The sequence below is a fragment of the Dendropsophus ebraccatus genome, chromosome 2 (assembly GCF_027789765.1).
Source record: "Dendropsophus ebraccatus isolate aDenEbr1 chromosome 2, aDenEbr1.pat, whole genome shotgun sequence".
NCBI classification, from domain to species: domain Eukaryota; kingdom Metazoa; phylum Chordata; class Amphibia; order Anura; family Hylidae; genus Dendropsophus; species Dendropsophus ebraccatus.
The window spans coordinates 216,867,709-216,895,525 of record NC_091455.1 but is presented as its reverse complement, the minus strand read 5'-3'; the positions used below and the strand labels follow the sequence as shown (position 1 = coordinate 216,895,525).

Genomic DNA, 27,817 nt, shown 5'->3' with positions numbered 1-27,817 from the left:
CTCTTCTTCTCCTCCTTCGGCTCTCCTCCTCTCCTTCTCTTCAGTTGTTGCAGAATTACAGATTTGTAGTTTTGCTACTACCAGAGAGCCACAGATACCTGTTAAAGGGCCCTGTAAAATTCACCCCGTACACTTAGGATGTAACACTCACCCCGTACACTTAGGATGTAACACTCACCCCGTACACTTAGGATGTAACACTCACCCCGTACACTTAGGATGTAACACTCACCCCGTACACTTAGGATGTAACACTCACCCCGTACACTTAGGATGTAACACTCACCCCGTACACTTAGGATGTAACACTCACCCCATAGACTTAGGATGTAACACTCACCCCATAGACTTAGGATGTAACACTCACCCCGTACACTTAGGATGTAACACTCACCCCATAGACTTAGGATGTAACACTCACCCCGTACACTTAGGATGTAACACTCACCCCATAGACTTAGGATGTAACACTCACCCCATAGACTTAGGATGTAACACTCACCCCGTACACTTAGGATGTAACACTCACCCCGTACACTTAGGATGTAACACTCACCCCAAAGACTTAGGATGTAACACTCACCCCATAGACTTAGGATGTAACACTCACCCCATAGACTTAGGATGTAACACTCACCCCATAGACTTAGGATGTAACACTCACCCCATAGACTTAGGATGTAACACTCACCCTGTACACTTAGGATGTAACACTCACCCCAAAGACTTAGGATGTAACACTCACCCCATAGACTTAGGATGTAACACTCACCCCATAGACTTAGGATGTAACACTCACCCTGCATCACTCTGCATTGTCTCTCATAGGGGGACGTTCACATGGGTCAGATCAGCTAGACCAGGGCTGTCAAACTCAAATACACAGTGGGCCTGGGTCGCGGGTCAGCCTTAATATTAAATAAAAAGTGCATGTGGAGTTCCTGGCATTGTCTATGCTAAAGTAATTGTCCCCAAATGGTCATTACCCAATATATCCCTCAAGCAGTAGGTGATCCCATAATTGTGCCCCATGTAGTAGCCCCCCCCCCCCCCCTCAATAGTACCCCACATACTAGCCAGGCGTACTATTAGAGCCCCATATAGTAGCCAGCCCTCCCCAATAGTCTCTTATATAGTAGCCAGCCCTCCCCAATAGTCTCTTATATAGTAGCCAGCCCTCCCCAATAGTCTCTTATATAGTAGCCTGCCCTCCCCCATAGTGTCTTTTATAGTAGCCAGCCCTCCCCCATAGTCTTATATAGTAGCCAGCCCTCCCCCATATTCTCTTATATAGTAGCCAGCCCTCCCCCATAGTCTTATATAGTAGCCAGCCCTCCCCCATAGTCTCTTATATAGTAGCCAGCCCTCCCCCATAGTCTCTTATATAGTAGCCAGCCCTCCCCCGGAGCTCTGCCTGATATGGGGGGACACTGGGGTCAGCTGGGGGGGTCACCTCCTATATATACAGTATAGATGCCATGTGGTGTAAGTAGTGAGAGGTAGATACAGCAGCAGCTGGTGAGGAGGGGGCCCGCTGGTGTGACCACACAATCCCTCCGGTGGGTATATAGGCAATGATGTATGGAAGATCTGACAGCTCCCACATGGGAATCCACTTACATAAATACAACATTTCCACCCTATCCGGGGTCTTTGTCACGCTGCGTGGTATCAGACATGGCCGACACATCATCCCCCTGTCTCTACATAGTCATCAGGGAAAGTACAAATATATATATATATAATATATATATATATATATATATATATATTGTGGACATGTCACTGGTAAAGTGCTCGAGGGGATGTACATCTCACCCAGGTTGATACACAGTGTGAGATGGTGAGTCCAGGAGGCATCTGTGCTCAGCAGTGTTATGCTGCTGAGCTATTATTTATTATTGCCGGGCCTGGACTTACATGGAATGGCAGGTAGGTTTTGGTAGTGGGACTTGCCATTCCCTCCCCCTCGATCCAGTGTGGGTTTTGGGATCAGGTGAGCTCTGATCCCAATCAGCCTGAGAAGGCAAAAGCTGTGCTCAGTGTACAGGTCTCTCTCTCTCAGCCAGGAGTGAACAGCCTGCATGCTGTTTGGTGAGAGCTGGGAAGACAGCAGCTGTTGGGGCCTGTTCACACCCCGCAAAACTGACCACTGAAGTGCCAGAGAGGTAACCTGCGTTGTTAGTTAGCGCCCAGACGGGCAAGACCTTTTTGTTTTGTTCTTAAAGCACAGTGTTGCTATATTTCTGTTATGGACTGTTTATGCTGAAAATAAACGCCAAGCTGTTGTTTTACAAGTCCAAGTCTGCTGTGAACTGTGTCCAAACACACCATCCCCCGGGAAGATCCCTACAATTGGTGCTGCGGAGCGGGCAAAACGGTTGCTAGGGGCAACGGTGTGCAGCAACTTGGCTACAGCGGCATATGTCCTGGGTGAAGGCTGCTGCTTCACTCCAAAAACAGACAAGCAACATGGAGGAGATGATGAAGCAGTTAATGCAAGTGAGTCTGCAACAGCAACAGGCATTGGCCGCACAACAACAGGCTCAGGCAGCCGCTAAACAGGATCAGGAGGCCGCTAACCTTCGCCATGAGCAGGCTAATAGGCAGCAACAACAGGCTCTGGCAGACGCTAACCTGCGCCATGAACAGACAATGGCTGCACATCAGCAAGCAATGGCTCAACAACAGAGACTTATTGAGCACCTGATAGCAAAGCAGGAGGCGTCTGCAGGTGCTAATCCCCAGCTGGTGGCAGCAGCCGCGCCAGAGACTTTGTCTGTAAGAAGAGCTGTGCAGCGTGCGCTGCAAAAGATGACTGCTGATGACGATGTTGAGGCCTACTTAACTGTCTTTGAGCGTGTGGCTGAGCGAGAAAAGCTACCCTCCACTGAGTGGGCAGAAGTGATTGCGCCCTATTTAACAGGCGAACCTCAAAAGGCCTATTATGACCTCAGTGAGCAAGAGGTCAAGGACTATCCTCGGCTAAAAGCAGAGATACTCGCCCGACTAGGAGTTACTGCTGCTGTCCGTGCCCGGAGGGTCCGCAACTGGAGCTACAGTCTGGACAAGTCAGCGAGGTCCCAGATGTACGACCTGATTCATTTGGCAAGAAAGTGGTTGGAGCCAGACACCTCTACTCCTGCACAGATCCTAGAGAGGGTCGTGATGGATCGCTACCTCCGCGCACTTCCTGCTGATCTGCAACGCTTGGTGGGACAAGGCGACCCTAGGAGTGCCGACGAACTCGTCAGCCTTGTGGAGAGGTTCCAGGCGACCGAGGACTACCTCCGTGATGTTCCTGCAGCACCGTCACCTCCCCGGAGTGCCAGATCTGTGCCATCATCTGGTAAGAGACTTCCATCTATTGGGGGAGTGTGGAGGGGTGCTGATAGAGGGAAGAGCGCTCAGGAGGTGTCTCAGGGGCAAAAGATTGGTGGGGGACCCCGGTGGCTAAGTGGCCCTAAAAAGGACTCCCTGCCAAGGAGACCAGGCCCTATCCAGTGCTGGAGATGCCACGAGACGGGACATATGTCTGCCCATTGCCCTCTTACCTCTGAGCCCATGGAGTGTGACGCTAGCCGGCGTCAGTCGCTATTTGCGGAGCCGTCTTTTGTTGCAGTCACTGGACTAGAGACTGAACCACAAGTCTGCAACATTACTGTAAATGACTTTCCTGTTAAGGCGTTGCTGGACTCAGGAAGCCTTGTCACCCTGGTGCATGCCAGCCTGGTGACTGGGGACTTTGTGCCAGCAAGACATATGAGTGTGGTATGCATACATGGCGATACAAAGGTTTACCCTATAGTACGGGCTAATGTCGGGACTGAACTAGGCGCTGTACAATATGAAGTGGGTGTGGTTAAAAACCTTATGCATAATGTTATATTGGGGCGTGATTTTCCTTTGTTCTGGGCTCTATGGGGAAAACAACAATCCCCTGAAAGGAGTGAGGAGACCCCTAAGCCTATTGCATTACCCACGGTAAATGATAAAAATGTACAGGAGGAATATGATGCTTTTCCTTTGCAGGTCCTGGCTGGTGAGGAAGAGGCTCCTCCCACTGCGCAAAATGTTCCAGACTTAGAGGTGTCTAGGGATAATTTTGGTACTGCACAATTACAGGACCCCACTCTCAAAAATGCGAGAGAGCAGGTCACTGTTATGAATGGGGTACCTCAGGAACCAGAAGCTGAGAAAAAATTTCCACATTTTTCTATGACTAATGATCTCTACTACAGAGTCACTAAAATTAATGATGAGGTGGTGGAACAGCTTCTGGTGCCTAAGTCGTACCGGCGTCAGGTACTCGACATGGCCCATAATCATGTCCTTGGGGGCCACTTGGGGACAGATAAAACGCAGGAGAGAGTCCTCCAGAGGTTTTATTGGCCTGCGATTTATGCTGACATAAAAAAATACTGTGAGTCGTGCCCCACATGTCAGCTTAGCGCTCCAGTGTCGCATTTTCGCAGTCCTTTGGTCCCACTCCCCATCATAGAGGTACCTTTTGACCGGATCGCAATGGACTTGGTGGGTCCCATTGTAAAGTCGGCTAGGGGACACCAGTACATTCTAGTGGTGTTGGACTACGCGACCCGCTATCCTGAGGCTGTACCCCTAAGAAACACTACCTCTAAAACAATTGCACGGGAATTGTTTTATATGTTTTCCAGGGTGGGGATCCCCAAGGAAATCTTGACTGACCAAGGTACACCATTTGTGTCAAAGGTGATGAAAGAGCTATGCAAACTGTTTAAAATCTCACACCTACGTACCTCTGTATATCATCCCCAGACAGACGGGTTAGTGGAGAGGTTTAATAAAACCCTGAAACATATGTTAAAAAAAGTGGTGGAAAAGGATGGTCGTGATTGGGATCACTTACTACCTTATCTGATGTTTTCTATTAGGGAAGTACCCCAAGCGTCCACAGGGTTCTCTCCCTTCGAATTAGTCTATGGTCGTCACCCTAGGGGTTTATTGGATATAGCGAAAGAGACATGGGAAAGTGAGTCCACCCCATACAAGAGTGTTATAGAGCATGTAGCACAAATGCAGGACCGTATAGCCACTGTAATGCCCCTAGTAAGGGAACACCTCCAGAGGGCGCAAGAGGGCCAAAGCAGAATTTACAATCGTTCTGCAAGAATCAGGACATTTAGCCCAGGTGACCGGGTACTCATACTTGTTCCCACGGTAGAAAGCAAATTCTTAGCAAAGTGGCAGGGTCCCTATGAAATTGTAGAGAAGATCAGTGAGGTCAACTACAAGGTACACCAACCAGGTAGAAGGAAGCCTTTCCAAGTTTATCACATAAACTTGATCAAGCCCTGGAAAGACAGGGAATCCTTGGTGGCGACAAAGCCTGTTGGTCATCTGTCACCACCAATCCCTCCGGTCAGGATTGGTGACACCCTATCAGTATCCCAGAAGCAGGAAGCTAAGGAGTTCCTGCAGAAAAATAAAAACAAGTTTTCTGACCTACCAGGGCGTACGCATCTCATTAGTCATCATATTGAAACTGAGCCTAGAAGCAGAGTAAACCTTAAGCCCTATAGGATACCAGAAGCACGGAGGGAGGCGGTATCATCCGAGGTAAAACGTATGCTTGACCTAGGAGTCATTGAGGTGTCCCAGAGCGAGTGGTCCAGCCCGATTGTGTTAATCCCAAAGCCCAATGGAACTTGGAGGTTCTGTAATGATTTTAGAAAGTTAAATGAGATCTCCAAGTTCGATGCCTACCCCATGCCCAGGGTAGATGAGTTGATAGAAAGGATGGGTAATGCCAGGTACATAACTACCCTCGATCTCACTAAGGGCTACTGGCAGATCCCACTCACTCCTAAGGCTAGAGAGAAGACTGCATTCTCCACCCCTGATGGGCTCTTCCAATATGTAGTGATGCCATTCGGGTTACATGGAGCCCCTGCCACTTTTCAGAGGTTGATGGACTTGATTCTGCGACCACATCGTGATTACTCCGCTGCCTACCTCGATGATGTGGTCATTTTTAGCCCGGATTGGGAAAGTCACCTCTGTAAGGTCCAGGCGGTGTTAGATGCCATAAGTGATGCGGGGTTAACCATCAATGCAGAGAAGTGTGCACTAGCCTTAGAGGAGGCCAAATACTTGGGCTACATTATTGGGAGGGGGTTAGTGAAACCACAACTAAATAAAATCGAGGCAATACAGAATTGGCCTCAACCCCTCACAAAGAAACAGGTCAGAGCTTTCCTGGGTATTACGGGCTATTACCGTAGGTTTGTGCCAAATTTTGCCTCAGTTGCAGCCCCACTAACTGACCTGACAAAGGGTGCGAAGTCCGCAATGGTGACATGGACACCAGAGGCCGAGAAGGCTTTTCAAAGCCTCAAGTCTGCCCTGTGCCAACAGCCTGTGCTAGTTACCCCTGACTTTAGGCGAGAGTTTTTGGTACAGACAGACGCCTCTAACACAGGGTTAGGTGCCGTCCTCTCACAGGTCGTGAATGGCGAGGAGCACCCGGTGATGTACTTAAGCAGGAAACTATCCCCGGCCGAGAAAAACTACGCCATAGTTGAGCGAGAATGTCTGGCAGTGAAGTGGGCCCTAGAATCCCTGAGGTACTACCTACTAGGCAGGAGGTTTAAGTTAGTGACAGACCATGCCCCCCTAACATGGATGAAAATAAACAAGGAGAAGAATGCAAGGGTGACTAGGTGGTTTCTGTCCCTACAAAACTTTAATTTCGCTGTGGAACACCGGCCAGGGAAATTACAGGCAAATGCTGACGCCCTATCAAGGGTACACTGCCTGTGGGGACAATACGCTCAGCCCTCCGGTCTGAAGAAGAGGGGGGGGATATGTGGACATGTCACTGGTAAAGTGCTCGAGGGGATGTACATCTCACCCAGGTTGATACACAGTGTGAGATGGTGAGTCCAGGAGGCATCTGTGCTCAGCAGTGTTATGCTGCTGAGCTATTATTTATTATTGCCGGGCCTGGACTTACATGGAATGGCAGGTAGGTTTTGGTAGTGGGACTTGCCATTCCCTCCCCCTCGATCCAGTGTGGGTTTTGGGATCAGGTGAGCTCTGATCCCAATCAGCCTGAGAAGGCAAAAGCTGTGCTCAGTGTACAGGTCTCTCTCTCTCAGCCAGGAGTGAACAGCCTGCATGCTGTTTGGTGAGAGCTGGGAAGACAGCAGCTGTTGGGGCCTGTTCACACCCCGCAAAACTGACCACTGAAGTGCCAGAGAGGTAACCTGCGTTGTTAGTTAGCGCCCAGACGGGCAAGACCTTTTTGTTTTGTTCTTAAAGCACAGTGTTGCTATATTTCTGTTATGGACTGTTTATGCTGAAAATAAACGCCAAGCTGTTGTTTTACAAGTCCAAGTCTGCTGTGAACTGTGTCCAAACACACCATCCCCCGGGAAGATCCCTACAATATATATATATATATATATATATATCCACAAAAGGCAGCGGCACTCCGGTAGTGAAAGCAAACGGTGAAGGTTTATTCACATCCAAAAATAAAATAAAAAACAGCCTGTTTGATTTTTGGATGTGAATAAACCTTCACCATTTGCTTTCACTACCGGAGTGCCGCTGCCTTTTGTGGACTTATCTAGTTTGCCTGGTGGATCCCCGGGTGTGCTTGCTGGCACCCTCCTCATTTATTATAAGAGTGCTGCGATATTTGTTTTTTTGATAGATATATATATGATTAGGGCCCCCGCACACCCTCTCACACCCTCTCACAGATGCCCCGCACACACAGACACACACAGATGCCCCTAACAGACACACACAGATGCCCCGCACACACAGACACCCCTAACAGACACACACAGATGCCCTGCACACCCTCTCACAGACACACACAGATGCCCTGCACACACAGACACACACAGATGCCCTGCACACCCTCTCACAGACACACACAGATGCCCTGCACACCCTCTCACAGACACACACAGATGCCCCGCACACCCTTTCACAGACACACAGACACCCCTCACAGACACACACAGACGCCCCGCACACACAGACACACACAGATGCCCTGCACACCCTCTCACAGACACACACAGACACCCCGCACACCCTCTCACAGACGCCCCGCACACCCTCTCACAGACACACACAGATGCCCCGCACACCCTCTCACAGACACACACAGATGCCCTGCACACCCTCTCACAGACACACACAGATGCCCTGCACACCCTCTCACAGACACACACAGATGCCCCGCACACCCTTTCACAGACACACAGACACCCCTCACAGACACACACAGACGCCCCGCACACACAGACACACACAGATGCCCTGCACACCCTCTCACAGACACACACAGACACCCCGCACACCCTCTCACAGACGCCCCGCACACCCTCTCACAGACACACACAGATGCCCTGCACACCCTCTCACAGACACACACAGATGCCCCGCACACCCTCTCACAGACGCCCCGCACACCCTCTCACAGACACACACAGACGCCCCGCGCACCCTCTCACAGACACACACAGACGCCCCCCGCACACCCTCTCACAGACACACACAGATGCCCCGCACACCCTCTGTATATAGGTCGGCCATGTACAGCCACATTACAGTAGTTGCAGAACTTCTATGGAAGCTGAAAGGCAGAGCTGAAGGGGTTAAGCTGCTGAACACTAGAAGCTGCGTCCGTTCTTCTCCCTATAAGATTTGGCTTGTCTTGCGGCTCAGATCCAGATGGTGAACGGTAATCATCTCATCCCCTCAAAATAGCGGCAGCGCGGCAGTCATGGTGCATAGGAGCACGCTCGGCTGCATCTCAGGATATCCACCTGCAGGCACCGGGGTGTCATCTGCCGACACTTATCCCAGCCAGCCGCCCGTGCCCTCATCTCTCCCCCCCCAATGTCTATACACGGTGCACAACCTGCAACTGGCTCATCTACACACGGTGTACAACCTATACCCGGATCGTCTATACACGGTGCACAACCTGCAACCGGCTCGTCTACACACGGTGTACAACCTATACCTGGATCGTCTATACACAGTGTACAACCTGTAACCAGCTCATCTACACACTTTGTACAACCTATACCCGGATCGTCTATACACGGTGCACAACCTATACCCGGATCGTCTATACACGGTGCACAACCTGCAACCGGCTCGTCTACACACTGTGTACAACCTATACCCGGATCGTCTATACACGGTGCACAACCTGCAACCGGCTCGTCTACACACGGTGTACAACCTATACCCGGATCGTCTATACACAGTGTACAACCTATAACCGGATCGTCTATACACGGTGCACAACCTGTAACTGGCTCATCTACACACTGTGTACAACCTATACCCGGATCGTCTATACGCGGTGCACAACCTATACCCGGATCGTCTATACACAGTGTACAACCTATAACCGGATCGTCTATACACGGTGCACAACCTATACCCGGATCGTCTATACACGGTGCACAACCTGTAACTGGCTCATCTACACACTGTGTACAACCTATACCCGGATCATCTATACACGGTGCACAACCTATAACCGGCTCGTCTACACACTGTGTACAACCTATACCTGGATCGTCTATATACGGTGCACAACCTGTAACCGGCTCATCTACTCACGGTGTACAACCTGTAACCGGCTCATCTACTCACGGTGTACAACCTATACCCGGATCGTCTATACACGGTGCACAACCTAAAACTGGCTCATCTATACACTGTGTACAACCTATACCCGGATCGTCTATATACGGTGCACAACCTGTAACCGGCTCGTCTATATACAGTGCACAACCTTTAACCGGCTCGTCTATATACGGTGCACAACCTGTAACCGTCTCTCTATATACGGTGCACAACCTGTAATCAGGTAAAGCAGCTGCCGTTCGTCTCCTGGACACTAATCCTGGCTATATACTCTGTATAGTGTCCTGGTGAAGAGAGCCTAATGGGCAGGAACCCCACAATCGCCATTACACACCCCAACCTGGCCTGACGAGAGGGCGGGGGCTGATGTGATCACAGGTTTAGTAATGTAAGCTCTTAAAGGGGACATGTCACTATATATATATATATATATATATATATATATATATATATATATATATACATATATTTACTGTTCTTTTTGCCAAATATTATCCCTTTCCAAACTCTGTAGCCGCGTCATTTTTTTCTGTTAACAACGGCCCATCCTGGAGCTGATTGGCTGTTATTAGGCTCCACCCTTATAGCAGGAAAAGGGGATTGTCCAGGATTTAAATAACAGACCGCTTTTTGGAGATGGTGATGTTGCTGTCTTCTGGGTTTTGTCTGATATTGTGTCTCCTCTCCATCCAAGTGAATGAGGAAAAGCTGTAACACCTGACACAACCACTAGACAGCGGTGGTGCCATTACCAGGCAAAGAAGTAGGCTCTTAAAGGGGGACTCCAGCGAAAATGTTTTCCTTTCAAATCTGCTGGTGTCAGTAAGTTATACAGGTTTGTAAATTAATTGTATGTAAAAATCTCCAGTCTTCCAGTACTTATCAGCTGCTGTTTGTCTTGCAGGAAGTGGTGTATTCTCTCCAGTCTGACACAGTGCTCTCTGCTGCCCCCTCTGTCAATGTCAGGAACTGTCCAGAGCAGCAGCAAATCCCCATAGAAAATCTCTCCTGCTCTGGACAGTTCCTGACATGGACAGAGGTGGCAGCAGAGAGCACTGTGTCAGACTGGAGAGAATACACCACTTCCTGCAGGACAAACAGCAGCTGATAAGTACTGGAAGACTGGAGATTTTTACATAGAAGTAATTTACATACCTGTATAACTTTCTGAAACCAGTTGATCTAAAAGAAGAATCCCAGTATTCTGTGCGCTCCTGAACTCCCTCTGGTGGTGGCGTCAGGTAACAGCGTTATCTTTTACCTTCCACTATGCAGGGGGGTTGGAGCTCTGATCCCTGTTATAACATATTAGGGAATGAACACAGAGAATAAGCCGGCGCCCATCAGCTCCTGCCCGGTGGCGGAGGTCTCCCGTATACACTGTGGCCGTTGTGCTCATTGGCTCGGAGCCCTGGAATGAGTGACATGTGGAGATATAAGGGGATATTGCACCAGCAGCGCTGCTTGTTACCTGACGTTGTGTGGACGGAGCCAGGAGACAGACTGGTAGCACAAACTCCTTGTGTCAGATGGCGCTGGGCTTCATGGCAGCTACATGTCACCCCGGGCCCCAATGTCTTTGATTTGTCAGATAACATTGAATAAGCAATTACCTGCCCCAGATTCAGCTCCCATGAAGTCTCTGATCTCTTAAAGGGACCTTCAGTCACCCTGCTCTGTAGTTTAGTGACAGTCTTTTGTTCTCTGGCATCAGCCATTCTATAAGGAAGAGATCCCGACTGCCTCTGGTGGGGACTCTGCTCTCCTGTGCCCTATAGACTTGTATATAGATGTAGCAGAGCTGACGTAGTTGTTACACTCTACATGCGTCCTACAAGCATCCACATAACATGATACATACAGTAATTGCAGGACAGTGAGGGTGTATGCGGCTGGATTCCGGTAAGCAAGTCCTAGCTATGTCAGCTCTGCTTCATCTGAGAAACACTGCTGTGCTATATGTTACACTATAAGGAGGTGGCGGCAATGACAGATATTTCACAGGCATCAAAAAGGGAAATCTGGCAAAAAAAACAGCGGTCAGGACACTACTTCCTGCAGGACATACAGCAGCTGATAAGTACTAGAAGACTGGGGAGAATACACTGCTTCCTGCAGGACATACAGCAGCTGATAAGTACTGGAAGACTGGAGATTTTTATATAGAAATAATTTACATAGAAATAATTTACATATCTGTATAATTTACAAAAAAAAAAATCATTTTGCTGGAGTACCCCTTTAAGGTCTGCACTAATATAATGCTTTTATTCTTGCATTTTTCCATGATGAAAGTGGATCCCCAGCGGTACTCTCTAATCCAATCCTGGTAGTAGTCTCCAATCTAATCTTCTATCCCGGCGGTACTCTCCAATCTGATCGAGCTATACTCTCCAATTTATCCTGGTGGTACTCTCCAGTCTCGATCCCCATACTGTCAATTCTAGCTGTACTCTCCCGTCTATCCCGGTGGTACTCTCTAATCCAATCCTGGCAGTAGTCTCCAATCTGATCAAGCTATACTCTCCAATTCATGCCGGCGGTACTCTCCCGTCTGTTCCGGCTGTACTATCCCGTCCGTCCTGGCGGTACTCTCCAATTCATCCCGGCGGTACTCTCCCGTCTGTTCCGGCTGTACTCTCCCGTCCGTCCCAGCTGTACTCTCCTGTCCTTCTCGGCAGTATTCTCCCGTCCGTCCTGGCGGTACTCTCCCGTCCTTCCCGGCGGTACTCTCCCGTCCTTCCCGGGGGTACTCTCCCGTCCGTCCTGGCGGTACTCTCCCGTCCTTCCCGGGGGTACTCTCCCGTCCTTCCCGGCTGTACTCTCCCGTCCTTCCCGGCTGTACTCTCCCGTCCTTCCCGGCTGTACTCTCCCGTCCTTCCCGGGGGTACTCTCCCGTCCTTCCCGGCTGTACTCTCCCGTCCTTCCCGGGGGTACTCTCCCGTCCTTCCCGGCTGTACTCTCCCGTCCTTCCCGGCTGTACTCTCCCGTCCTTCCCGGGGGTACTCTCCCGTCCTTCCCGGCTGTACTCTCCCGTCCTTCCCGGGGGTACTCTCCCGTCCTTCCCGGCTGTACTCTCCCGTCCTTCCCGGCTGTACTCTCCCGTCCTTCCCGGGGGTACTCTCCCGTCCGTCCCGGCGGTACTATCCCGTCCTTCCCGGCGGTACTCTCCCGTCCTTCCCGGCGGTACTCTCCCGTCCTTCCCGGCGGTACTCTCCCGTCCGTCCCGGCGGTACTCTCCCGTCCTTCCCGGCGGTACTCTCCCGTCCTTCCCGGCGGTACTCTCCCGTCCTTCCCGGCGGTACTCTCCCGTCCGTCCCGGCGGTACTCTCCCGTCCGTCCCGGCGGTACTCTCCCGTCCGTCCCGGCGGTACTCTCCCGTCCTTCCCGGCGGTACTCTCCCGTCCTTCCCGGCGGTACTCTCCCGTCCTTCCCGGCGGTACTCTCCCGTCCGTCCCGGCGGTACTCTCCCGTCCTTCCCGGCGGTACTCTCCCGTCCGTCCCGGCGGTACTCTCCCGTCCTTCCCGGCGGTACTCTCCCGTCCGTCCCGGCGGTACTCTCCCGTCCTTCCCGGCTGTACTCTCCCGTCCTTCCCGGCGGTACTCTCCAGTGAAGCCCATCCCCCCCCCCCCCCCCAGCTTCTCTATCATACTGCCCCCTATGGTTCTTACCTGGGAGAGAATTTTGTACTCTTGTTCCTGGAATTTTCTGTATCTGATAAAAGTTTTCTTGTAGAATTAGAGAGCGCGTAGCTGGGCGTCTTTGGGGGCAGTCACCCGTGACGGATGTTTCCATCAATTACCTCCTGTCAGAGTGTTTGCCCCTGGTGCCCGCTCCTCTAATTGCAGGATAGTTTGTCACATGTAATCACTAGTACTTATTAATGTGGCATTGATGTGATGGTGGCCGTGTCTGGGCAATCAATCATGCGGGAAGAGCCGGCAAGATTCTGACAGCGTTACTCCAGCCCTGGGCGGCCTCTTCTGCTCGATGTCTTCATTGTGCGGCGGTCCTGTCAGATGTTACTGTGTATAGTACAATGGAGAAGCCGAGGGGCTCAGTCTATGGGGTACAGTAACTATTACACCCAGGAGGAGGATGGTGGGGATAGTTGTAGTAACCGTCAGGCCTGTTAGTGCAAGAACATTGACCCCCGACATCAGAGTCACCCATTAATAGAATTCCTCTAAACTTCTTACTCTCTAAGTGGCCGTGTTTGTAGTCTGATATCTTTGTACAGAAGAGAATAACTTAGAGGGATTCTCCATCTTTTCATATCATGTCATGTGAATATACTGTTATAGTGGTTGGTGATGTATATAGTGACGTGATAACATGTTGGATACCTGCACCCACCACTAGGGGGAGCCTGTAATATACAGTGTTATCATTAAGCTGAGTGCAGTAAGCTCCCCCTAGTGGCAGCTGCAGAGAGCCAGAATCGTATTGTTTATGGGGTCACTTCCTGCCATTTATCATGTGTCTGTTATTATTAATATGTTTGTCCATCAATTCATTTACCATAGATGACTCCTTACCCCAGAATAAAACTCTCAAGTCTTGGCCACTAGGTGTCTCACTTCTCTGCAATCTGCTGCTCTGTGCTCGTTGTTAGGGCAAATCTGTCTCAAGTAAAGGAGACAGAAAGACACAGGATGGGGTTGGGTCTAGTATGTGGCAGAATGGGGGATGGTCAGGATCCATGTTGTGCCTGAAAGGGAAATCTTTCCATCTAAGAAGTCCAGTGGGTAGTGTAACCCTTTCCTTGCTGGGATGTGTGTGTGTGTGTGTGTGTGTGTGTACGTCCATGTACGTGTGTAAGGGAGGATGTCCGTGTGTGTGTCCTAATGGCAAACCGCCCTTCCCCACCAGCTGCCAACATGTGGACACAAATTCACAAAGCGTCTGTGTGTGTATTATTATATGACCTGATTATTATATTATATCACATGATTATTATATTATTATATGACAGGATTATTTTATTATATTATATGACCTGATTATTATATTATATCACATGATTATTATATTATTATATGACAGGATTATTTTATTATATTATATGACCTGATTATTATATTATTTGACCTGATTATTATATTACATGACATGATTATTATATTATATGACCTGATTATTATATTATATGACCTGATTATTATATTATTATATGACAGGATTATTTTATTATATTATATGACCTGATTATTATATGACAGGATTTTTATATTATATCACATGATTATTATATTATATCACATGATTATTATATTATATCACATGATTATTATATTATATCACATGATTATTATATTAAATCTCATGATCCTTCTGTGTCTTCTTCTTAGTCTGTACGGGAGACACATGCAAGCGAACCCGGAGCCCCCGAAGAAGAACAATGACAAGTCTAAGAAGATCAGCCGCAAACCCCTGGCCGCCAAGAATAAGTAGGTGATGGATGGCCGGCCGCTCGGCACTCACCCCCGTGCTGCATGAGTCTCATCACTTCTATTTATTTCATGGAGGAGAAACCAAGAAGAGGACGAGACCCCGAGACCCCCGCCCTGCCGACCTTCCCGATACTGAGCTGGGGAAGCCCAGGCCTTACTAGCTATACATCCTATATACTGTATACTATATACTGTGCTGGAGGAGCCCAGGCCATACTAGCTATGTATACTGTATACTATATACTATATACTGTGCTGGAGGAGCCCAGGCCTTACTAGCTATGCACCCTATATACTATATACTATATACTGTGCTGGAGGAGCCCAGGCCTTACTAGCTATACATCCTATATACTGTATACTATATACTGTGCTGGAGGAGCCCAGGCCTTACTAGCTATACATCCTATATACTGTATACTATATACTGTGCTGGAGGAGCCCAGGCCTTACTAGCTATGCATCCTGTATACTGTGCACTCACCACCGTTAACCCTCGCTGCTCACTGTATAATTCCTGTAACATAAAGCTGTATTCTCTGTTACTCTTCTATTAGTTAGGAATGATGTGTAATCTGACATTTTTATCTATTAGTGTTATTATATTTTTTTATATATTGTTTTATATCCTCTAAGTGCCTGTGATCGGGGTCTTCGCTCTGCTGGTAGCAGTCGTGTACGGTCCCAATGGGGCCCAAAGACCCCTGTAAGAAGACGTCAGTATTAAAATGGTGGGTGGGGGCGAGGGGTGAGGGGCCTGGGGTGGGAGGAGGTGAGGGGTGAGGGGCCCGGGGTGGGAGGAGGTGAGGGGTGAGGGGCCCGGGGTGGGAGGAGGCGAGGGGCCCGAGGTGGGAGGAGGCGAGGGGCCCGGGGTGGGAGGAGGCGAGGGGTGAGGGGCCCGGGGTGGGAGGAGGCGAGGGGTGAGGGGCCCGGGGTGGGAGGAGGCGAGGGGTGAGGGGCCCGGGGTGGGAGGAGGCGAGGGGTGAGGGGCCCGGGGTGGGAGGAGGCGAGGGGCCCGAGGTGGGAGGAGGCGAGGGGTGAGGGGCCCGGGGTGGGAGGAGGCGAGGGGCCCGAGGTGGGAGGAGGCGAGGGATGAGGGGCCCGGGGTGAAGGCCGCACACTTGATGCACTGCTTCTTATCATAAAGCCACAAGGGAAATTATGCAAAAGCAGAACGAGGAAAAGTGGAGAAATAGATCATAGAAACCGATTGGATTCCAGGTTCAATTCAAAAACCCTTTGCAAGTGATTGGACTGATCTTGTCTCACGTGTAACGTCTCCTGATGACTTCACTTCACATAAGTAATAAAAACCTCACAGACCGAATGACGCCGCAGAGTCACTTTATTATTTCTTTATAGATAAACAATTCACTTCTGTATGGTGTCTTCTGCATTATGAAGATGTGTGTATATGTATGTATGTGTATATGTGTATGTGTGTGTATATATATATATATATATGTGTGTGTGTGTATGTATAAATATATATACGTGTGTGTGTCTGTAATGATAGAAGAAATGATGGTGTCAGATTGGCTGTGTACACTGTCACTGGTTGTGTCTGTAATGATACAAGAGATTATATATTCTGCCTGTTACTGTCCTCTCACCTGTATATACCTACACATATACTCTGCCTGTTACTGTCCCCTCTCACCTGTATATACCTACACATATATTCTGCCTGTTACTGCCCCCTCTCACCTGTATATACCTACACATATATTCTGCCTGTTACTGTCCACTCTCACCTGTATATACCTACACATATACTCTGCCTGTTACTGCCCCCTCTCACCTGTATATACCTACACATATATTCTGCCTGTTACTGCTCCCTCTCACCTGTATATACCTACACATATACTCTGCCTGTTACTGCTCCCCCTCACCTGTATATACCTACACATATATTCTGCCTGTTACTGTCCAACTCTGCCTGTTACTGTCCACTCTCACCTGTATATACCTACACATATATTCTGCCTGTTACTGCTCCCTCTCACCTGTATATACCTACACATATATTCTGCCTGTTACTGTCCCCTCACCTGTATATACCTACACATATACTCTGCCTGTTACTGCTCCCCCTCACCAGTATATACCTACACATATATTCTGCCTGTTACTGCCCCCTCTCACCTGTATATACCTACACATATATTCTGCCTGTTACTGCTCCCTCTCACCTGTATATACCTACATACACTCACCGGCCACTTTATTAGGTACACCTGTCCAACTGCACGTTACCACTTAATTTCTAATCAGCTAATCACATGGCGGCAACTCAGTGCATTTAGGCATGTAGACCTGGTCAAGACAATCTCCTGCAGTTCAAACCGAGCATCAGTATGGGGAAGAAAGGTGATTTGAGGCCTTTGAACGTGGCATGGTTGTTGGTGCCAGAAGGGCTGGTCTGAGTATTTCAGAAACTGCTGATCTACTGGGATTTTCAGGCACAACCATCTCTAGGGTTTACAGAGAATGGTCCGAAAAAGAAAAACCATCCAGTGAGCGGCCGTTCTGTGGGCGGAAATGCCTTGTTGATGCCAGAGGTCAGAGGAGAATGGGCAGACTGGTTCCAGCTGATAGAAAGGCAACAGTGACTCAAATAGCCAACCGTTACAGCCAAGGTAGGCAGAAGAGCATCTCTGAGCGCACAGTACGGCCAACTCTGAGGCAGATGGGCTACAGCAGCAGAAGACCACACCGGGGGCCACTCCGCTCAGCTAAGAACAGGAAACTGAGGCTACAATTTGCACAAGCTCATCGAAATTGGACAGTAGAAGATTGGAAAAACGTTGCCTGGTCTGATGAGTCTCGATTTCTGCTGCGACATTCGGATGGTAGGGTCAGAATTTGGCGTCAACAACATGAAAGCATGGATCCATCCTGCCTTGTATCAACGGTTCAGGCTGGTGGTGGGGTCATGGTGTGGGGAATATTTTCTTGGCACTCTTTGGGCCCCTTGGTACCAATTGAGCATGGTTACAACGCCACAGCCTACCTGAGTATTGTTGCTGACCATGTCCATCCCTTTATGACCACAATGGACCCAACATCTGATGGCTACTTTCAGCAGGATAATGCGCCATGTCATAAAGCTAGAATCATCTCAGACTGGTTTCTTGAACATGACAATGAGGTCACTGTACTCCAATGGCCTCCACAGTCACCAGATCTCAATCCAATAGAGCATCTTTGGGATGTGGTGGAACGGGAGATTGGCATCATGGATGTGCAGCCGACAAATCTGCGGCAACTGTGTGATGTCATCATGTCACTATGGACCAAAATCTCTGAGGAAGCTTCCAGCACCTTGTTGTATCTATGCCACCAAGAATTGGGGCAGTTCTGAGGGCAAAAGGGGGTCCAACCCGTTACTAGCATGGTCTACCTAATAAAGTGGCCGCTGAGTGTATACTCTGCCTGTTACTGTCCACTCTCACCTGTATATACCTACACATATATTCTGCCTGTTACTGCTCCCTCTCACCTGTATACACTCCCTCCTGCTTGATATCTGTGCATGTAATAGCTCCGCAAGCGCTGACATGACAGGTCGGCTCTCCCCATGGTGACGGAAGACGGACAGAATTTCACTGTTTCTTTCTCTCTGTATGAAGGGAAGTAAAAGAATTAAAACATTCTGCATTATTCCAGAGCTGAAATCTCCGTAACGCGCTCAGTAACTTCTCTTGAGTTTTCATTAATCTTGTTTGAACAGAACGAGGAGAGAAGGAAGCCGGACATCAGCGCCACCAGGGCACAGTTAAGGTTGTGAAAGTGTCTGCTCAGCCGCGGCAAATGGACAAGCAACGTCCAAAGACAACAAATCTGTATGCATGAGCCATGGAGTATCTGCTAGCGGAAAACAACAGGAAAATACGCCGGGATACAAGGAATGGGGCCAAACCAGTCGGCAGCGGCTCAAAGGTGGAGGAATGGCCGACACCAAGAAGGAAACACGGGGGGAATGGCTGACACCAAGAAGGTAACACAGGGGAATGGCAGACACCAAGAAGGAAACACGGGGGGAAATGGCAGACACCAAGAAGGAAAAACGGGGGGAAATGGCAGACACCAAGAAGGAAACACGGGGGGAATGGTGGACACCAAGAAGGTAACATAGGGGAATGGTAGACACCAAGAAGGAAACACGGGGGGAATGGTGGACACCAAGAAGGTAACATAGGGGAATGGTAGACACCAAGAAAGAAACACGGGGGGAATGGTAGTCACCAAGAAAGTAACACGGGGGGAATGGTAGACACCAAGAAGGAGACACGGGGGATGGGAGGAGAGGTTTCCTACGGTCACGTAATGGGTCGCTGCTCTTAGTTATGGTTTTATATGATGTGAATTATATGTAGTATTACTGGTCATGTGACCCCAGAGGACCTTAAAGGGATTATTCCTTAAAACTGATTGCCACTCCTTCAAATGGTCAGTATTACATTATCAGGGTTCAACTTCAGACACCCCAGGTAATCAGCTGCTTAAAGGGGCAGAGACTTCACAGGCCCAATTACCATAAAGTATCATGGCCACTTCCAACAAATGGTCAGCGGGGGGGCAGAGTCAGACTCTCCGCCAGTCTAATATCTAGGCCTATCCTGAGGATGTCATCAGTTTATACAGGCTGGATACCCCTTTAAACCTCGGTAACTGCAGCATCTTAGTGGTTGGACAGAGGAAGGGGAAGTCCCCGCCAGCCCCTCCATGACCAGTGATCGCTATATACCTATTAATTCATTATTGTATTGGTACGATTGTGGCGATACTATACACATCATACCATATACATCATACACATCACACCATACCCATCATACATATCATACCATATCATGCACATACCATACAAACGATACCATACATATCATACACATATCATACATACCATAGACATCACACCATACCATACATATCATACCATACACATCATACTATACATATCATACCATACACATGTCATACACATCACACCATACCCATCATACATATCATACACATACCATACACATCACACCATACCATACACATCATACCATACATATCATACACATCATACTATACATATCATACCATACACATCATACTATACATATACCATACACATACCATACACATCACACCATACCATACACATCACACCATACCATACATATCATACATATATCATACATACCATACACATCATACTGTACATATCATACCATACCCATCATACATATCATACCATACACATCACATCATACCATACATATCATACACATACCATACATATACTAAACACATCATATCATACACATACCATACACATCACACCATACATATCATACACATATCATACATACCATAGACATCACACCACACCATACCATACATATACTATACATATCATACCATACACATCATACTATACATATCATACCATACACATGTCATACACATCACACCATACCCATCATACATATCATACACATACCATACACATCATACCATACATATCATACATACCATACACATCATATCATACATACCATACACATCATACTATACATATCATACCATACACATACTATACACATCACACCATACCCATCATACATATCATACACATACCATACATATACTAAACTCATCATATCATACACATTCCATACACATCACACCATACACACTATATCATACACACCATACGCATCACACCTTACATATCATACACATACCATACATATACTTAACACATCATACCATACACATCATACCATACCATATATATCATATCATACACATACCATACACATCACATCATACCATACATATCATACACATACCATACATATACTAAACACATCATACCATATCATACACACCATACACATCACACCTTACATATCATACACATACCATACACATCACATCATACCATACATATCATACACATACCATACATATACTAAACACATCATACCATATCATACACACCATACACATCACACCTTACATATCATACACATACCATACATATACTAAACACATCATACCATACCATATATATCATATCATACACATACCATACATATACTAAACACATCATACCATATCATACACATACCATACACATCACACCATACACACTATATCATACACACCATACACATCACACCTTATATATCATACACATACCATACATATACTAAACACATCATACCATACCATATATATCATATCATACACATACCATACATGTCATACACACCACACACTATAGATGTGTCGCTCAGAGTCTATAGAAAGCTGAGTGACGCGTCTTCTTAACCCGGAGACGAGATAACAATGAAACCACTTTCGCCCGGACGAGGATTTAGAATCTTTTTTATTTCCAGATATTTTTGTAGTCGTCTGAATTCCTTAAAACACAAAGGTCTGAGTACTAACCCGGCGGCCATGTGTGCGCCATTGTACCGCGCCATTCCCACCATCATAATAGTGATGTTTCTTCTCGGTATAAATTGGAAATCTTGAGATCCTCATTAGTTTTTTCCTCCTCGGCTGCGGGAGATGAAGGGCGGCGGGTCTGCGTCTGCGGAGCCCTCACTAATGATAATGGTGGCGGATAGAAATCCTGTGCGCCACCTGCATAGGAATACAAGTCATCTTCTATGGTAAATAGTTATCACATGCCTCCCCTGTATACAGCTCGGGCCGCTAATAGAGGTCACACTGAGAGAGATGGAGCCGGCACGTACGGAGAAGACGCCAGAGATCGCTCCCTATGAAGGATTGCAGGGAAATTATCACATGACAAGACAAAGGCGCTGCTTAAAGGGAATGTCCACAAAGGGGTTGTCTGGGGGCAGATTATTGGGGCGCTCATCTTTAGTCTTTTTCTGGGGATAGATAATTTGAAAATAATAAAGTGCCCGTACCTCCCTGCTTCCCGCCGGTATCTCACTGATCCGTCCAGCTGCTCGGCCACTTCAGGCACCTGGTGTTGTGATGTTTCAGGGCCGCTCAGCCAATCAGCAGCTGCAGCAGTGTCCTGCATTGTCACAGTCCCAGGTCCCTGAAGCGGCCGAGCAGCAGGACGGATCAGTGAGATACCGGGGAAAGCCAGGGAGATCAGTGCACAAAGGGACATACATTAAAGTGGACAAAACTTCTGATATGTCGCTGCCCATGGTGAGACTAACAATTCCTTCCATACTTGTTATTATCTATTCAGTCTCCTTCCCCCAGTTCTCAGCTGCTGCTTTCTGCTGAAATCTGTGTGTGAACTTTTCTCTCTGTCTCCCCCTCCCCTTCTGAGACGGCTACAATGTTGCAGATAAAGCCAGCCAGGGACTTGTTTACATCCAAGATATAAGAAGTTATGTGTGAGTGAAATGCTTCTGCCTGCAGTACCCCTCAGAACATAAAAAAGCCGTCATACTCACCTGTCCTAATTCCCCCCACAGCTGCAGAATGCTCCCGGTCCGGCTGGTTCCTGTGAGCCGTCACCTCATAGTCACTGAGACACGACACTACTGCAGCCAGTGATGGGTTGGGACAACTTTCAGCAGTGATAAGTGTGGACACGTAGCGGGGAATCGGGGTCGGTGAGTATGATTCATTTTATTTAGTTATAAAAAGTGAATTCTGTCCCGGTAAAGCCCTTCAATATAAATCAGAGCTCAGAACTAGAGTTAAAGGTGTTTTGCCACCAACAACAGGATGAGGGGGTGATTATCGGGAGCTCTTAGGGCCCTTAGTGGTGTGCGGGGTTACAACTTATGTCCTATTCACCTCTATGGAACTGAGCTGCAACACCACACACGGCCTGAGGACAGGAGAGGCGCTGTGTTCTTGTAATCCTGTGCATCCTGTACAAACCCCTTCCGCACCTCCAGGTCATTACTCTGGGTACTCGCTGTGTTACAGATCCCTCCGCACCTCCAGGTCATTACTCTCGGTACTCGCTGTGTTACAGATCCCTCCGCACCTCCAGGTCATTACTCTCGGTACTCGCTGTGTTACAGATCCCTCCGCACCTCCAGGTCATTACTCTGGGTACTCGCTGTGTTACAGATCCCTCCGCACCTCCAGGTCATTACTCTCTGTACTCGCTGTGTTACAGATCCCTCCGCACCTCCAGGTCATTACTCCCGGTACTCGCTGTGTTACAGATCCCTCCGCACCTCCAGGTCATTACTCTCGGTACTCGCTGTGTTACAGATCCCTCCGCACCTCCAGGTCATTACTCTGGGTACTCGCTGTGTTACAGATCCCTCCGCACCTCCAGGTCATTACTCTGGGTACTTGCTGTGTTACAGATCCCTCCGCACCTCCAGGTCATTACTCTGGGTACTCGCTGTGTTACAGATCCCTCCACACCTCCAGGTCATTACTCTCGGTACTCGCTGTGTTACAGATCCCTCCGCACCTCCAGGTCATTACTCTGGGTACTCGCTGTGTTACAGATCCCTCCGCACCTCCAGGTCATTACTCTCTGTACTCGCTGTGTTACAGATCCCTCCGCACCTCCAGGTCATTACTCCCGGTACTCGCTGTGTTACAGATCCCTCCGCACCTCCAGGTCATTACTCTGGGTACTCGCTGTGTTACAGATCCCTCCGCACCTCCAGGTCATTACTCTGGGTACTCGCTGTGTTACAGATCCCTCCGCACCTCCAGGTCATTACTCTCTGTACTCGCTGTGTTACAGATCCCTCCGCACCTCCAGGTCATTACTCTGGGTACTCGCTGTGTTACAGATCCCTCCGCACCTCCAGGTCATTACTCTCTGTACTCGCTGTGTTACAGATCCCTCCGCACCTCCAGGTCATTACTATCGGTACTCGCTGTGTTACAGATCCCTCCGCACCTCCAGGTCATTACTCTCGGTACTCGCTGTGTTACAGATCCCTCCGCACCTCCAGGTCATTACTCTGGGTACTCGCTGTGTTACAGATCCCTCCGCACCTCCAGGTCATTACTATCGGTACTCGCTGTGTTACAGATCCCTCCGCACCTCCAGGTCATTACTCTCGGTATTCGCTGTGTTACAGATCCCTCCGCACCTCCAGGTCATTACTCTGGGTACTCGCTGTGTTACAGATCCCTCCGCACTTCCAGGTCATTACTCTCGGTATTTGCTGTGTTACAGATCCCTCCGCACCTCCAGGTCATTACTCTGGGTACTCGCTGTGTTACAGATCCCTCTGCACCTCCAGGTCATTACTCTGGGTACTCGCTGTGTTACAGATCCCTCCGCACCTCCAGGTCATTACTCTCGGTACTCGCTGTGTTACAGATCCCTCCGCACCTCCAGGTCATTACTCTCGGTACTCGCTGTGTTACAGATCCCTCCGCACCTCCAGGTCATTACTCTGGGTACTCGCTGTGTTACAGATCCCTCCGCACCTCCAGGTCATTACTCTGGGTACTCGCTGTGTTACAGATCCCTCCGCACTTCCAGGTCATTACTCTCGGTATTTGCTGTGTTACAGATCCCTCCGCACCTCCAGGTCATTACTCTGGGTACTCGCTGTGTTACAGATCCCTCCGCACCTCCAAGTCATTACTCTGGGTACTCGCTGTGTTACAGATCCCTCCGCACCTCCAGGTCATTACTCTGGGTACTCGCTGTGTTACAGATCCCTCCGCACCTCCAGGTCATTACTCTCGGTACTCGCTGTGTTACAGATCCCTCCGCACCTCCAGGTCATTACTCTCGGTACTCGCTGTGTTACAGATCCCTCCGCACCTCCAGGTCATTACTCTGGGTACTCGCTGTGTTACAGATCCCTCCGCACCTCCAGGTCATAACTCTGGGTACTCGCTGTGTTACAGATCCCTCCGCACCTCCAGGTCATTACTCTCGGTACTCGCTGTGTTACAGATCCCTCCGCACCTCCAGGTCATTACTCTCGGTACTCGCTGTGTTACAGATCCCTCCGCACCTCCAGGTCATTACTCTGGGTACTCGCTGTGTTACAGATCCCTCCGCACCTCCAGGTCATTACTCTGGGTACTCGCTGTGTTACAGATCCCTCCGCACTTCCAGGTCATTACTCTCGGTATTTGCTGTGTTACAGATCCCTCCGCACCTCCAGGTCATTACTCTGGGTACTCGCTGTGTTACAGATCCCTCCGCACCTCCAAGTCATTACTCTGGGTACTCGCTGTGTTACAGATCCCTCTGCACCTCCAGGTCATTACTCTCTGTACTCGCTGTGTTACAGATCCCTCCGCACCTCCAGGTCATTACTCTGGGTACTCGCTGTGTTACAGATCCCTCCGCACCTCCAGGTCATTACTCTCGGTACTCGCTGTGTTACAGATCCCTCCGCACCTCCAGGTCATTACTCTGGGTACTCGCTGTGTTACAGATCCCTCCGCACCTCCAGGTCATTACTCTGGGTACTCGCTGTGTTACAGATCCCTCTGCACCTCCAGGTCATTACTCTCTGTACTCGCTGTGTTACAGATCCCTCCGCACCTCCAGGTCATTACTCTGGGTACTCGCTGTGTTACAGATCCCTCCGCACCTCCAGGTCATTACTCTCACTCTCGGTTTTCACGTCCGCTTACAATTACTGGGTACAATATCTGCCTATACAGACAAATCTAAGGGGAAGGTTGCAGAGGAGGCATTTTACCGCCATAGTGTTCCAGTGCCGCGCGCTCCCCGGGGGGACACTACCTTATTACAGCCGCTCTACAAACACTTTGACTTAATTACCTGTTGGCGTATTTATTGGTGAGTTGTATAAATGTGCTGCTTACCTGAGCGATGAGTCCCGGCGGACCCCCGCAGCCTGGTGACTAATGGGGGAGGATAGCCGCCTCCTCTCTGGACAGCACATCCCCTCTATGATGTTCCTCTGCACTATAAGGCGTAAGGAAGAGGGTTGTCACCATGAGACGACTGTGACCTCTAAAGATGTCCTCCAGTATATACACACACACACATATATATATATATATATATAACAGTATACAAGGGGTTATTCCTAGAGTAGAAGCTATGACCACAGCATAGAGAAGTGATACAAGGCAATAGGTGCCTGGCCGTATAGATCAGGTGGTGCTGGTGCGCGCCACAGGGGGTTCAAGTGGTGCTGGTGCATGGCACAGGGGGGTCAGGAGGTGCTGGTGCATGGCACAGGGAGATCAGGTGCTGCTGGTGCATGGCACAGGGGGGGTGAGGTGGTGCTGGTGCATGGCACAGGGGGTCCAGGTGGTGCTGGTGCATGGCACAGGGAGATCAGGTCACTGATCATACATGCAGTACACAGATATCTTGTATCACTCTGATAATCCATGAATCAGACAGTGTTTTTTGATCAGTAAGCATACAAGCATGCAGAAATATCCAGTGTGCACGGACCATATACCTGCAGATATATCCAGTGTGCACGGACCATATACCTGCAGATATATCCAGTGTGCACGGACCATATACCTGCAGATATATCCAGTGTGCACGGACCATATACCTGCAGATATATCCAGTGTGCACGGACCATATACCTGCAGATATATCCAGTGTGCACGGACCTTATACCTGCAGATATATCCAGTGTGCACGGACCATATACCTGCAGATATATCCAGTGTGCACGGACCATATACCTGCAGTAGTATAGCTATAGCACAATGGTGCACTGCCGACCTGGCATACTGGGCCATACGATATCACTGGTGACTGGTAACTCTTCCAGCTGATCTGCCAGACCCGGTCTACATGGCACCATAGTCACTGGGCATTGTGGCGGCCACCAAACCCCATTGTGCTGACAGTCCTGACTGTATGCGGCTCCATTAATTCATCCCTCCATTGCTTCCTTCCAGCCCGGCCGCCGGCGCCGCTCACTATACACCGCACTCACATCCCGTCCATTAATCAATCCATTTTATAGATTCTTTTGGAATATGAAGATGGTGTTAATACACAGGCGGCCAGTTGTTTATATGGTGCTTTATACGCTGTTATGTCACGGTATGGATTATATGTCTTCAGTTCTGCAATAAAGACGTTAAATGAAGGAAGCGGCAGCCGGAGCGCGGCCTATGATTTATGTCGCCTGCATATCGCATAGAATTATCTATTAAGGGCGGCAGAAGTGTCATTGAACAATCCCCTGGATAGACCCCCTGATCAATCACTTCACATCTGATCCATCCCCGTAACTGCGCCCGACGCAGATCAACCTTCTTCTTAAGCAATTAACCTTTCGCCGCCCCCGGAGCCGTAATACTATAAAGTGGCAGCTCCTCCAGATATTACAGAGCTTCAGTCAATGGAGTGGAGGACGCCTTTAAGGGCTGAGGTCGTGTCTTGTTTGCTTTGATGTCAGTTTAATAATTTCATATAAATGTATAAAAAAATAAATAACTGCAACAATCTTAGAGCGCAGAAGCAGGTGCTGTCCATAGGGGGCAGTAATTTAGGGAATAGTAAAGGTATTCGAGGTGTATTTCCAGGAGAAAATACATAGTGCTTGGTGCCCCTTTAAAAGAAACTTCCAGAGTGCCCCTTTAAGAGAAACTTTAATCCTGTCCATTAAGAGTGAATTCAGTACTGCTTATTTAAGAGCAACTTTGCTGCCGGCCCTGTAAGATCAAATTTGGTCCCGGCCCTTTAAGATCATCTTTGGTGCTAGCCTATTTAAGAGCAAATTCAGTGCAGATCTTT

General features: G+C 48.7%; 1 protein-coding gene and 1 long non-coding RNA gene across 5 annotated transcripts in view; one reads left to right on the top strand and one right to left on the bottom strand.

Annotated features, from left to right (window-relative positions):
- RSU1 (Ras suppressor protein 1) overlaps positions 1 to 15,863 on the top strand; it is a 108,157-nt gene extending 92,294 nt beyond the window's left edge. For all 4 annotated transcript variants that reach the window (XM_069959538.1, XM_069959540.1, XM_069959537.1 and 1 more), the window contains exon 9: positions 15,019 to 15,863. In XM_069959538.1, the coding sequence (XP_069815639.1) occupies positions 15,019 to 15,121 (103 nt within the window). In that variant the 3' untranslated portion in view covers positions 15,122 to 15,863. The remainder of the gene's footprint in view (positions 1 to 15,018) is intronic.
- The window catches only part of LOC138784061 (uncharacterized), a 156,628-nt gene that overhangs the window by 11,555 nt on the left and 117,256 nt on the right, over positions 1 to 27,817 (bottom strand). The window lies entirely within an intron of this gene.